The sequence below is a fragment of the Panthera pardus genome, unplaced genomic scaffold (assembly GCF_024362965.1).
Source record: "Panthera pardus isolate Hobbes unplaced genomic scaffold, ASM2436296v1 HiC_scaffold_24, whole genome shotgun sequence".
Taxonomy (NCBI): domain Eukaryota; kingdom Metazoa; phylum Chordata; class Mammalia; order Carnivora; family Felidae; genus Panthera; species Panthera pardus.
The window spans coordinates 34,079,728-34,092,990 of record NW_026526810.1 but is presented as its reverse complement, the minus strand read 5'-3'; the positions used below and the strand labels follow the sequence as shown (position 1 = coordinate 34,092,990).

The window sequence follows — 13,263 nt, the reverse complement described above, 5'->3', positions numbered from 1 at the left end:
TTAATGCTTCATTACATGTTGAAAGGGCCAGTGGTTCTTGATTAACCTCATTTCAAGTTTTGGTCAGTTTTTCTTACCAGCCAGAAAGGCCTGTTGTAATGTGTAAGGCAAGAATAGTACAGTAAGGACCAGGATTTGGAAGAGCTTAAACTAGGAAATTTGAACTTTCAGCAGATGTTTATTGAGTACACACTGTGTGCCAGGCAATGGATTTATTATACTCCTGAGTGTGGTTGTGCCATGGTGCCCCTCTCATACCCCTAGGAGGTGGACTTATGGTTCTCAAGGGGTTGTATTACGGGGTCACCTGAGAAGCTACTTTTCTCAAAATACACATGTTCTTTGTCCTCTTTCCCCACCCCAATGTAGATATCTTTGCCTGAGTAAAACATAGGAGTTTTGAATAGCTTTCCACGTGATTTTTGTGTCTCTTCTTTTTGAAAATCATTGTTATGTTTATTGGGCTTTTTTTAAAAAAATTGAATAGGTAAACAGTAGGCAAAATTATAAGCAGTATTTTAAAAGTTTTCATGCTTTTCTTGCCTGTCCCATCCTTATAATACTTAAACTAAAATAATGTCCTGATTTACCCTCAGCAAGAATTATATGCAGTTGTCCTATTTAGAATTGAATTTCATGCAACCAAGACATTCATCTGGGAAGAGCTGGGTTTAGTCTTCCTAATTGTATCTTTAGGCTTTGTCTCTAAGTAAACTGAAAGAATTGTCATTTATATTAGTATATAATCTGCCTGGCAAAGACATGTGATTAAAAAATTAGACTTAAAAAATGTTTTTAAGAGAAAATAGACTGTCATTAGCTTGTTGGAGACTGGTAAAAGTAAATGTATATGTTCTTAACTTGTGATTGAACTGTTTGAGTCAACAATTAAAGTGAGCAGCTGCTGTGGACATGCATTTCAGTTCTTTTCAGTGTAACTTTAATTAGGCAGCCATTCTGTGTACATGCACTCACAAAGCAAGGATTTAGGATTTCAGTACACCTAAGCAGCCATGGAATTTATAACTTAATCACAGGATATGATATTACAGATTAGGGGAGAAACTGGGAAATAACATGATACAATTGGTATATTGTGTATTTTTCTTTTTATTAGTGTGCCGGTCCAACAAAAGCCCCTGGGTCTGTTTGACTTGTTCAAGTGTCCACTGTGGAAGGTAGGTGACATACTTATTACCTCACTACCCTACTTGATTTTTTCAATTTGCCTTTAAGCTTTATGTCAAAGTTTTATTGATTTGGATTATCAACACCATTGCTTAATCATAGTCTGTAATTTCTCTGTATGGCTTCCCTCTCCTAATACAGTCTATTTGCTCAGTGATAAAACTGAGGAAAATCTAGGGGGAAAAACCTTTGTATTGATACTCAGAAGAATTAATTTGATGATCAGATAATCTAGTAATATTTGATTAAAAAGATGAAATGAGAGAACTTTGAAATCTTTAAATAAAAGTTTACCTTATGGTTGTTTCTTAAACCTTTTAATAGGGTAAATTCAAGCATACACAAAAGTAGAGAGATAATATAATTGAACCCCATTACTTTCATCACCCAATTTCAACAGCTGTCAATACGTTGCCTGTCTTATTTCTTCTATTCCCTATACCATGCCCGGCTTTACTAACTTTTGAATCAAATTCCAGTTATCACATCATTCTTCTGAAAATAAAATAACAAAATGTTTACAGATAAAGAGTTCCCTTTATTACAGATAAAGGATCCCCTTGAAAATGATCTCACTGTGGAGTTCATTATTAATTGGTGTCTAAGATGTACCAACTGTTTCATTGTTCCATTAATACATTTTTTGTTTTACAAAAAACTCCCACCCCCACCTCCCCAATTCTGGTTCAAGCCTAGCTTTTCCTCCCCATTCTTGGCTTCAAAATGATGTTACTTAAATACTTTGATAACTCTTTTCTTCAAACTCAAATAAATACCAACCTTTGTGTTCTTTTACCTTGGCAGTAGCACATTTATTCCTATTGCTCTTTTAACTTAGAAAATCCACTTTGAATTTACTTAGAATGGGAAATCATACTGTCACACAGGTGGAAATATACTTTGTATTTATTAGGACTATTTCCCCATTGTTATTTTTAAATCTTCATTGCATGAAGAAAGCATCTATGTTCAGTTCACTTTTGATTTTTTACATTTTGACTCGTGGAATTGAGTATTTTTTCCATGTACACTTAAAAGTACGTTTGGAAAATGTTAACTGCATATCTTAATTGTGGCTGTTGTGGTTTTGAAATCTCTAGGATTTGGGGAACCTGAAAATACTTTGTACAGATAACATTTTTTTTAAAAAAAGAAGAAAAGTACAAGCACTTAAATTCTGCACTTGAAGAGACAGATTCCTCTCCTAGATTTTGAGAGGTGAGAATTATAATGCACTAAAATTTATGTAGTTCTGTTCTCCAGTTGTCTCATAGTGCTCTACGACCTAAATCTTGAAGGTCATATGCCAGCAAAAAGACCTAGCAAACTCGCAAAAATTGGAGAGATTAATATTCTTAATAGCAAGCAACAAACAATTCTCTTAAGTAGGTTTTGGAAAAACAAAATGAAAAATTTCTAGACTCTGCAGGTAGTCTGTTTCTAATTGCAAGCAGTCTTAAATTTAGAAATTTTACATAGTTTCAGAGAAATATGATTAAATAGATTAAACAGATAATGACAGTAGCTTGTGTTTGGTTCTTCATTTTACATAGCTGATTGGTTAATTTTCTTTCATGTAATCCTGGGTATTGATTGCCAAGGGTTCTGATTTTCAGTAATTTTAGGCCAGTTGTCTGCAGAAAGTCTTAAATTGAATATTCCTTCAACTAGAAAACATAGTTTGTCAGTAGCATATTTGATTTATGTAATTTAGTTGGCCTTCACGACATCATCCTGTTTCTTTTTCAAATTTTTGTGATTGTTAGAAGTCTGTGATATATACATTGATGCTTTTCCTTCTTAGACCAAATTGTCCAGTTAAAATCTAATCTAAATGAGGGAAATACTTGTTTTTATGTTATTCATCTTATACGTAACTGTTAACTTCTGAGTGATATATTTGAATATTACCCAAAACATTGCTAATCTTAATGTCAGCAGTAATACACTTCCTACTTTTCAGTGATGTTTTACAGTAACCATTGAAACCTCTAGTACATTGAAAGACTATAGTGTGGTGGCTAAGTGAAGTATACGTACTATGTACAGATGACCAGTTTTCAAAGACTTAAAGTAATGCCTTATTATTATCATCATTCAGTACTGCTTTTTCTTTGATTTGGAAGGTGCTCATTATAAATAGTAGTTGTGTTTCTCATAGGACAGTATAAATTATATAAGCATAGGAAATTGAGGTAATTAGATGTTGAACCTATATGATGCCTTGGAATTTAAATATTGGGTGTTTCTTGACCTATGCAACGTATGTGCGTAATATGACCACTTTCTAAGCACAGAGGTTAAGTAACTCGTCTAAGTTCACGATGTCTAGCATGTGACAAGGTTACTTTTGAAGCCAGGAAGTCTAGTTTTTGAGCTTATACTCTTAATCTATATTTTATTTTAAAATTGCTTTATACCTTTGTGGACAAAGGACTCATATACACACAAGTTTTGGTTTTGTTTACTATGATGAAAAAAACAGGGGAAAAATACATCACAGTTTAAGGTGAGGTTGTAGTGCCTCTGATGCTTCCAGCTTTCCTAGGGTAGAGGCTGGACCTGAAGTTCATCCTCCCTATTTACCCCAACTGTCCTACTTTCCCCAAGGTGAGTGTTGCTCCTAGTATAATTGAGATGCCTCATGACAAAATGTTACTTTAATTCTCTGAGTATGTTTATTTTGGTACCATTTAAACAACATTTGTTTTGACTGAGTTTTCAATTAGGCCTTGCCTCCTATAAATCGACTACTGTCTAGGGACTGGGAAATTTTGTTTTATAAGGTCTTCACAGTACTGGTCAGTTACAACATAGTACAGTATTTAGGTGGAGGTTGAGAGGAATTTGGGTGTACACCATACGCATTATTTCAGTTTCATTCTGCCTTCTGTAATACATTGATTTATTAAATCTGAGTTGGAAAGTATTAGGAGATTTTTATGAATATAGTTGACCTTTGATTGTCCATGTAAAGAAATAAGTTTAGGTTTAAGATGATTTGTACTTTCTGTTGTTTCCAAACAAACGTGTTTCCATATGAGTGGAACTAATTATTTAGGCATTCGAATACAAGATCTGAAGCCATATTGATGAGAAAGAGACAGAAGATGATCTTGTTTCCATATCTGACTTTCACCTTTTATATTAAGCAGCAGTCCAGGCATAACCTATGGTCCTTTGGGAAGTGGTTGAGTGATTTAGTTTACAGAGTTCACCTTTGAGAACAACCTGAGTTGGGGGTTAGCAGTCTGAGAAAAGCTTAAAAAAAGAAAAAAGCTACAGCAAAAGCCTTAGCAGAGGGGTTGATAAGTGATAATGTCAATGGTATTGAAACTGATTTGCATAGATGATGCTTTTCCTTGCCTCACCCTAATCTGTGTATAATTAAAAGTTGACTGTCATGTTTGATTGTAAAAAAGCATATTTTAAGCACTCAGCTTAATAAATCACTATCCAATTGAATGCTTTTATAGGGCTGAGTACTCTTAAAAGGAGGAATTCTTTCTCATTCTAGTTTGATTATCATCTGATTTTATTGTCATCTGCTACTATTTTAACTTCCAAAGTAATATTTGGATTAAAATAAATTTTTATTTGGTTTTTATAAGGTATGTGAATGGCCATGCAAAAAAACATTATGAAGATGCACAAGTACCCTTAGCTAATCATAAGAAATCAGAAAAGCAAGATAAACCTCAGCACACAGTGTGTATGGATTGCAGTAGCTACAGTACATACTGGTAAGTATCAGTATTTTCTGGAAATGATATTCCTTAGTGTGCAAACGTTGTCTCATTTTCCTTGCTCTCACCTCTTCCCCGTCAATCTCTAAACCAGTGCTGCTGCCATTACCTCCTTTTTGTTCTGTTAGGACTCATAGGGGATTGGAGCCATTGGGAATGCCTGGCCTTATTCATTCAGTTTTTACTCTGCATTGTTCCCTTCAACTTCTGGGCCTCCTTCTCTTTCCCACTCCCTCTGTTCCTTGTTCATCTCAGTAAACTGCAGGGCAATGAAAAGCATTTGTTTGTGGTTCTTTATAATTCTTTTTCTTGTTTTGTTTTTTATTGAAGAATATTATGATACAAACTTCTGTTAAAAACAAACAAACCAAAAAAAAAAAAAAAAAAACCAAAAAAAAACCAAGCGTATGCTTTTACTGTCTGGGTAACATTTTGTTATGTAATCTTAAAAATGTAACTTCTTTTTAAAAAAACTGTTCTCACACTCTGTCTTCTTCCAGCACAGATCCATTCTCTTCTCCTCCTCTGTAGATAAATGTTAAGGATTTCATGTGTAGCCTTTCAGGCTGTTTTTTTTGTTTTGTTTTGTTTTGTTTTGTTTTGTTTTGTAAATATCACATCCTTTAAAATATTAGAGTCCCTGTTCTCTCTTTGTAATATAGTATACATATATATTTCATATAAATGGCAATGAAAGAAGTATCAATTTTTGTGACTACTTAAAACTAGGTTATTTAGTTTACAGTAACTTTTAACAATTCATATCCATTTGTTATACTCAGAAGGTCACTGTTTTTGCAGTTTTAACTTCAGTGTTAAGCAAATGTTTTTCGTTGACTAGTAAATTATGATGATGAATTCTTTACTTGTTTTAATCAGTTTACTCTCAATTCAAAAGGTTTTTGACATTGAAGGGGGGAAAAAAGCCATTTGAAGGATCCCTTTGGAGATTTTTTTTTTGGCCATACAGCCCTTGAATGTCACATGAAAGCAGTACTGGGCGCGGATGGGGATTTAAAGTCTAAATACCACTTTTGATTCACACTCTACTGAAGTTTTGTGCTAATCTTTTCTATATCATCCTTAGTTGGTTATTGTATTGTAGAAAAATGTCCATTAAAAGGAGGAAAGAATGGCTTCCCGTCTTTAAAATTTTTACAGGTTGAACATTATTAAATTGTGGCTATTGAATAAATACCTTAAGATTTAGTCATTTAGACTACTACTGTTTCGGTGGAAGATGTCCAGACCTGGAAGAGAGAGAAGCTGGAGGTAGATAAAAATAAAAAGTTTCAATAAAAATGAAAATCTTGCCGAGATTTTGACACATGGTCTAGTGCTCAGTTTATTGTTATTTGCTGTTGTAAAACACTGCTTCCTATGAAAGTTAAGCATTAGCCAGGCTTTAGCCAGGTGTTCTCATTAGTTTTTCCTCTTTTCCTTCAGGACACTTAGATACTAGAATGAGGTAGCTACCTAATTGACAGAACCATGTTTCTTTAAGACTATTTCTTTTAGTGAGTGGAAATTAAGATCATTCTTTAGGTATAATCTCACAATCATTGTTGTGAGTCAGATCACTCTATACATACCAGATATTGAAAACACACATTTTTCTTCATTTTCATTTAGCAGTGTGCATGAAATGTTAAATTGGGAAGTTTGGAAATACAATTCGATCTCTGTGTGCTATGTAAAAAGTTTGCAGTGGGTTTTCTTGCAGCTGGTAAGATTATGAGGAAACAGTAACTCTGAGGAAATTTAAAAAATTATCATAATGGAGTGGAATTAATATTCATAGGTCTATTTAAAAATATGTTGTATACTTCAGTGTCTTTATTTGTAAAAATACATTTGAGACTTTATGAATTTTGAAGGAATGCCTTTATTAACCAGAATTGCAATTTGATTTGTTTTATGTTGGTATAATATGCTAAAGTACGTGTGGTTTCATGGCTGAATTGGAATTAAATGGCAGATGTTTAAAAAAAAAATTTTTTTTAATGTTTTTTACTTTTGAGAGAGAGAGAGAGACACGAGTGTGAGTTGAGGAGGGGCAGAGAGAGAGAGGGAGACACAGAATCTGAAGCAGGCTCCAGGCTCTGTACTGTCAGCACAGAGCCCAACACAGGGCTTGAACTCACGAACCATGAGATCATGACCTGAGCTGAAGTCGGACACTTAACTGACTGAGCCACCCAGCTGCCCCTTAAATGGCAGATCTTGGGGAATATACACCATGGCAGAGCCTTCTTGGCCAATTGCCAGTCTTTTGTGTGAAGTTATACAGAGCTGCAAGTGTATGGACACTCAGAGCTTCTGCAACGTAGGACGGGAACTGCATCTGGTCACATTACTGTATCATTTGGGGGTTTAAAAACAAAATGCCAGGGACTCACCCTGTAGCAGGATTACACTGATGCCTTAAAAGAAATCTGTGATAGTTGCAAGCTGAGAAAGCTGTACTCTAAATTAAGTTTCCTCATACCTCAGTGTGATTAAGAAAGAAATGAAAAAGGATTTCTTCTTTCTGTATGAATGTGTGTGTGTTATTTTCTAGTACACTTCAGTAATTTCACTTCAGTTTATAAATTTTCCTTGCCCATAAGTTTCTTGTGGTTAGACTCAATGATTTGCTTCGTTGGTAAAATATTGGTGCATTAGTTTTAACTTTATTGTTCTTACCGTGGTCAAAATCTTTTTACTTTAGTTAATGTTAAAGCTCCTTTTCCATGTGCTCTGTACTCTAAAGAAGTTGAAACATGCTCTTGAGAAACATGCCATATCTTTATTTCCCCTTTCCAAGAGTCCCTGCCCTGTCTTATCTTTGCATATCCTTCAGTGAAGTTAACCACTGAACTCTCCCCAGTCCCTCCTCCCAGCTTCTATTGTAGCTAGATGTAATCGCTCCTAAACTCATAGTTCTTGGGATACTTGTAATTTCCTGCTGTGCATTAGGTTATTTGTAAATGTCCTTGGTGACTGCAGGAACCGTATGTCAGATCATCTCTTCCGCGCTACTCAGTGTCCGGTGCAGAGAGGGCAGTATATGTTTGGAGGTTTGTATTTTGTTACATATCTTCCAAAAATGGGGAAGGTTACATCACATCTATAATATCGTGTCCTTTGGTCATTTTGGAGGACTGAATAGCCATGGAAAATCTTTCTCCAAGAAGACCTAAATCATGGCAAGTGTGAGCTATTTTATTTACCTCCCAAGAAGGACACCTTGCTATAGCTCCCTTCACTTCTCACATAAACAGGACATCTGGAAGAAGTTCATATCATCCAAACAGAACAACATAAAATGGGTCACTGTTTCTAAAGAGGGAAAGCGACACCAAAAGGAGTAATTTTGATTTGACACAGACCTACTCATTTAGGAGATCAGTCAGCTAAACTGAGCTTTGAAGTCAAGTGAAGATTTCTATAAAAATGAAAATCTCCCCAAAAATGAAAATCACTCCCACAAGGGCTAGTGTTCACTTTTATTATTTAAGTAATTTATTTTTTCCTCACACCCCATCTTCTCTCTCCAGTCAGTAAAAATGGAATTGTATGTGGTATATGTTCTTTTATCACAAAGAAACTAAGATTAAAATTAGGAACTTTGATTTCTTATGTAGATATTTGGAGTTAATAGTTTTTAAATACTGAACAAATAGCTTTTGACATCTGACATAGTCTTGCCGATTCCGATCCTTATCAACAGTAACTGAATTTCTGAGGATACAAAAATATAAAAGGAATATTAAAACTAAATTACTAGAATTTTTCTTTTCTGGCAGGTAATGTTTTAAGGCACTCTTTCACACAAGGAAATAATTATGAAATGTTAAGCAATTCATTTGTTTAGAAAAAAGACTTGTATTTCAGATTTTAAACACCTGTAACAAATAGTTTTAACTAAAACTAGTAAAAATAAAGCTCTTATTTGTGGACTTAAATTGATACCGAATTGTTCTCAAAGAAAATTGTGATTGACTATTAAAAAGGGGAACATCTTTTGACTATCTTTATAAATAATTTTAGTACAAATTTTCAGTGATGTAAAGATTAGAGAATAGGAAGAGTTTTGTTTATTTAAAAACAGCATTTTGAAGTTTATTTATTTATTTTAATATGAAATACATTGTCAAATTGGTTTCTATACAACACCCAGTGCTCATCCTGACAGGTGCCCTCCTCAGTACCCCTCACTCACCCTCCCCTCCCTCCCACCCCCCATCAACCCTCAGATTGTTCTCAGGTTTTAAGAGCCTCTGATGGTTTGGCTCCCTCCCTCTCTAACCTTTTTTTTTTTTTCCCTTCCCCTCCCCCATGGTCTTCTGTTAAGTTTCTCAGGATCCACGTAGGAGTGAAAACATACGGTATCTGTCTTTCTCTTTATGGCTTATTTCAGTTAGCATAACACTCTCCAATTCCATCCATGTTGCTACAAAAGGCCGTATTTCATTCTTTCTCATTGCTGTGTAGTATTCCATTGTGTATATAATCATTTTGAAGTTTAAAAAGAACTTTTTTAATAGAGGTGTTCTGAAAACATAAAGGGCTCTTTCCTAATAAGCTAGTACTTGTTTGCTTTTAACAAAGGATATAGATTTTCTCTGCAGGTATTGTTCTAATTTTCCAAAATTGGCCTATTCGATGGCAATACATTAGAATTTAATAAAAGAATTTAAAAATAAGCTTGCTATGTAAATGAGTTCTTTTGAGTTTTAACTTTTCTTGGTTTGAAAAGATGAAGTCACTGGATTACAAGCTTTTTTTTTTTTTTTCTTTCCTGTATCCATATCTAGTACTTATAATAAAACCAGAGATCAAATTTGCCTCCAAATATAACAATACTATACAAGGGAATGAAAAGGAATTTAAAATTTATTGCTGGATCCCCTACTGCCCTTTTTGAGGGGTACTTTTTGCATAGAAGTTTTTGTTTTATTTTGAGGGGATTTTTTGGTATTAGTATTATACTCAACTTACCGTTTAAAGATCACTTTGTAGGGGCACTTGGGTGGCTCAGTCGATTAACCATCCAACTCTTGATTTCAGCTCAGTTCATGATCTCACACTTCATGAGTATGAGCTCCTTAGCAGGCTCTGCGTTGACAGTTGCCTGCTTGAGATTCTCTCTCCCTCTCTCTCTCTGCCCCCTCCGCTGCTCGTACATGCGCGCTCTCTTTCTCTAAAAATAAATAGCATTAAAAAAGATCACTTTGTAGCTGTAGGTTAAAAGATTGTTTCTTTACTGTCGCATAAAAAATCAGGTTCATTTGTATGATGGTTGCTTCTTGTTTCCGATTGGTGGAGAGTCGTTTGGCTTGGGAGTATTTTCTTAGTTCTTCAAGGATGCGATACGGATCTTTGTAACTTTAATAGCACTTAATAGGAATGGAAAAACAACCTTAGAGTTTTAAAGTTAAGAAAGAGAAATTTTTCTCTGTTTTGGGTGTGATATGTGTGCCATAAAATATGGTAGCATTTGAGCAATTAAAAGTGGCTAGTACAGGGGCACCTGGATGGCTCAGTACGTTAAGTGTCCAACTTCAGCTCAGGTCGCGATCTCATGGCTCATGAGTTTGAGCCCCGCATTGGGCTCTGTGCGGACAGCTCAGAGCCTGGAGCCTGCTTCAGATTCTGTGTCTCCCTCTCTCTCTGCCCCTCTCCTGCTCTGCCTCTCTGTCTCTGTGTCTCTGTCTCAAGAATAAACATTAAAAAATATATAAAAATTAAAAGTGACTAGTACAGGGCACCTGGGTGGCTCAGTGGGTTAAGTGTCCAACTTTTGATTTTGACTCAGGTCTTGATCTCACATTTTGTGAGATAGAGCCCCACATCAAGCTTTATGCTGACAGTACAGAGCCTGCTTAGGATTCTCTCGCTTTCCTTCTGCTCCTCCCCTGCTCTCACGCATGTGTGCATTCTCTCTCTCAAAAATAAATAAACTTGGGGCGCCTGGGTGGCTCAGTCGGTTAAGCGGCCGACTTCAGCTCAGGTCGTGATCTCGCGTTCCGTGAGTTTGAGCCCCGCGTCAGGCTCTGTGCTGACCGCTCAGAGCCTGGAGCCTGTTTCAGATTCTGTGTCTCCCTCTCTCTGACCCTTCCCCGTTCATGCTCTGTCTCTCTCTGTCTCAAAAATAAATAAACGTTAAAAAAAAAATTTTTTTTTTTAAATAAATAAACTTAAAAAAAAGTAGCCAGTGGGACTGAGGAATGTTTTGTTTTGTTTTATTTTAATTAATATAATTTTAAATCACCACATGTGGCTGGCAGCTATTATCTTGGACAGTTCAGCCTCAAACTATTACAATTTAACATTGATATATTTTAATGTTATAAATCTTTCAAAGCATTTAGACAAAAATCTGACAGAAACTCCAAAAAGAAAATAAGTCAGTTTCACAAATTAAAATAGTTGCAGATAATTAAAACTTAAAGCAAATATAACCCAGCAAGATGTACCAAAAAGAAAAATTATATAATTAATTTCATGTGAAGTCTGCAGACATATTTATTATTTGTATCAACGTATTTCATAAAGAACCCCCAGTTATTATATCATTACAAGCAAAAATACATTTATAAATAGCCATTTCTGAATTTAAAAATCCTAATAACATTGAAACAAAAGGAAATTATTAAAATGTCACAGTCTTCTAAAAACTAAAAAAAAGGAAGCATCATGTACTAAAGCCATTTCCATTAAATCAGAAACAAGACAGAAATACCTTTTATAATCATTTACATGCGGGGTGCCGGGGTAGCTCAGTCCTTTGAACATCCGAGTTCAGCTCAGGTCATGATCTCGCAGTTCTGTGAGTTCAAACCCCACTTGGACTCACCTGCTGTCACCTCAGAGCTCTGTCCTTGTCTCTCTCTGCCCCTCCCCCTCTCATTCTCATTCTCTCTCTCTCTCTCTCTCTCACTCTCTCTCTCTCTCTCTCTCTCTCTCTCACACACACACACACACACACACAAATTTTAAAAACCGTTAAAAAATGAAAAAAAAAAAAAAAGATCAGGGTACCTGAGTGCCTCAGTCGGTTTATCATCCAACTTCAGCTCAGGTCATGATCTTAAGATTCCTGAGTTCAAGCCCCATGTTGGACTCTGTGCTGATGGCTCAGAGCCTGGAGCCTGCTTCGGATTCTGTGTCTCCCTCTCTCTCTGCACTGTACCCCCCCTCCCCCACTGCCTGTGTGCGCGTGCTCTTTCTCTCTCTCTCAAAAATAAATAAATATTTAAAAATCACTTACATGATTGTCAGTATTATTTAGCATTGTTTTGGCAGTTCTAGCCTTTGAAGTAAGATAGTAAGTAAATGAGATAATTAGTATTAATATTGGAAAACGGGAAAAATTTGTTTTCAAATTACATAATAGAATGCCCAGAAAATTCACAGAAACTTTAGTAGAAAACAACTAGAATTAGTTAAGAAATTTTGAAATGGTGATATATCATATACAAATAATAATAGCTTCATTAGCAGTTATCAATCAAAAATGGAAATACCCAGGGACAGCTGGGTGACTCAGTTAGTTTTGGCTCAGGTCATGATCTCATGGTTCGTAGGTTCAAGCCCCGCAGCCAGCTCTGCACTGGCAGTGTGGAGCCTTCTTGTCTCTCCTTCTCTCTCTGTCCCTCCCCCATTTGTGCTGTCTCTGTCTCTCTCAAAATAAATAAACTTTAAAAAAAAAAAAAGGAAATAATCAAAGAAACAAAAAAAACCCCAGCATAATGGCAAAAACTATAAACTATATGTAGGAATAAACGTATTAAAGACACAAAGCAAAGACATAGATCCTTTGTGAATAAAATTCCGTGTTATAAGCAGTCCTTTCCTCCCCAAATTTTTACCTTCAAAATTTTTACTTGAGAGTCTAATTTGCATAATGATTTTCAAACATAATGTGAACAGGAGTGTCTGGGTGCCTCAGTTGTTTGAGTGTCTGACTTTGGCTCAGGTCATGATCTCACGTGAGTTTGAGCCCTGCATTGGGCTCTGTGCTGACAGCTGAGAGCCTGGAGCCTGCTTCAGATCTCAGATCCTCTGTCTCCACACCCCCACACCCCCTCCCCCCCCCTTCCCTTGCGCTCTCTCTCTCTCTCTCTCTTTCTCAAAAATAAATAAACATTAAAAAATAAAAACATAATGTGAACAGCATCCAGAAAAAATCACAAGAGCAGATGTGTTGCTCTTATTCAGTAAATATCCATTGAGAACCTACTCTGTGCTAGGAACCTAGTTTTTTTAGTGCCAGCAGTCACCAAAATAATGCCCTTGAGGGGATGAAAGAAAATATAGGACTTCTATTAAATGTTTTTATTGG

The 13,263-nt window shown here is 35.7% G+C and overlaps 1 protein-coding gene across 7 annotated transcripts in view; it reads left to right on the top strand.

The window, feature by feature from the left end:
- Positions 1-13,263, top strand: part of USP3 (ubiquitin specific peptidase 3) — a 106,452-nt gene that overhangs the window by 29,689 nt on the left and 63,500 nt on the right. For 5 of the 7 annotated variants that reach the window (XM_019441856.2, XM_019441855.2, XM_019441860.2 and 2 more), the window contains 2 exons: positions 1,118-1,178; positions 4,800-4,931. In XM_019441856.2, coding sequence (XP_019297401.1) covers positions 1,118-1,178; positions 4,800-4,931 — 193 coding nt within the window. Of the gene's footprint in view, positions 1-1,117; positions 1,179-2,288; positions 2,407-4,799; positions 4,932-13,263 lie in introns of those variants that run through there. The other 2 variants (XM_019441862.2, XM_053888986.1) reach the window with 2 other exon arrangements.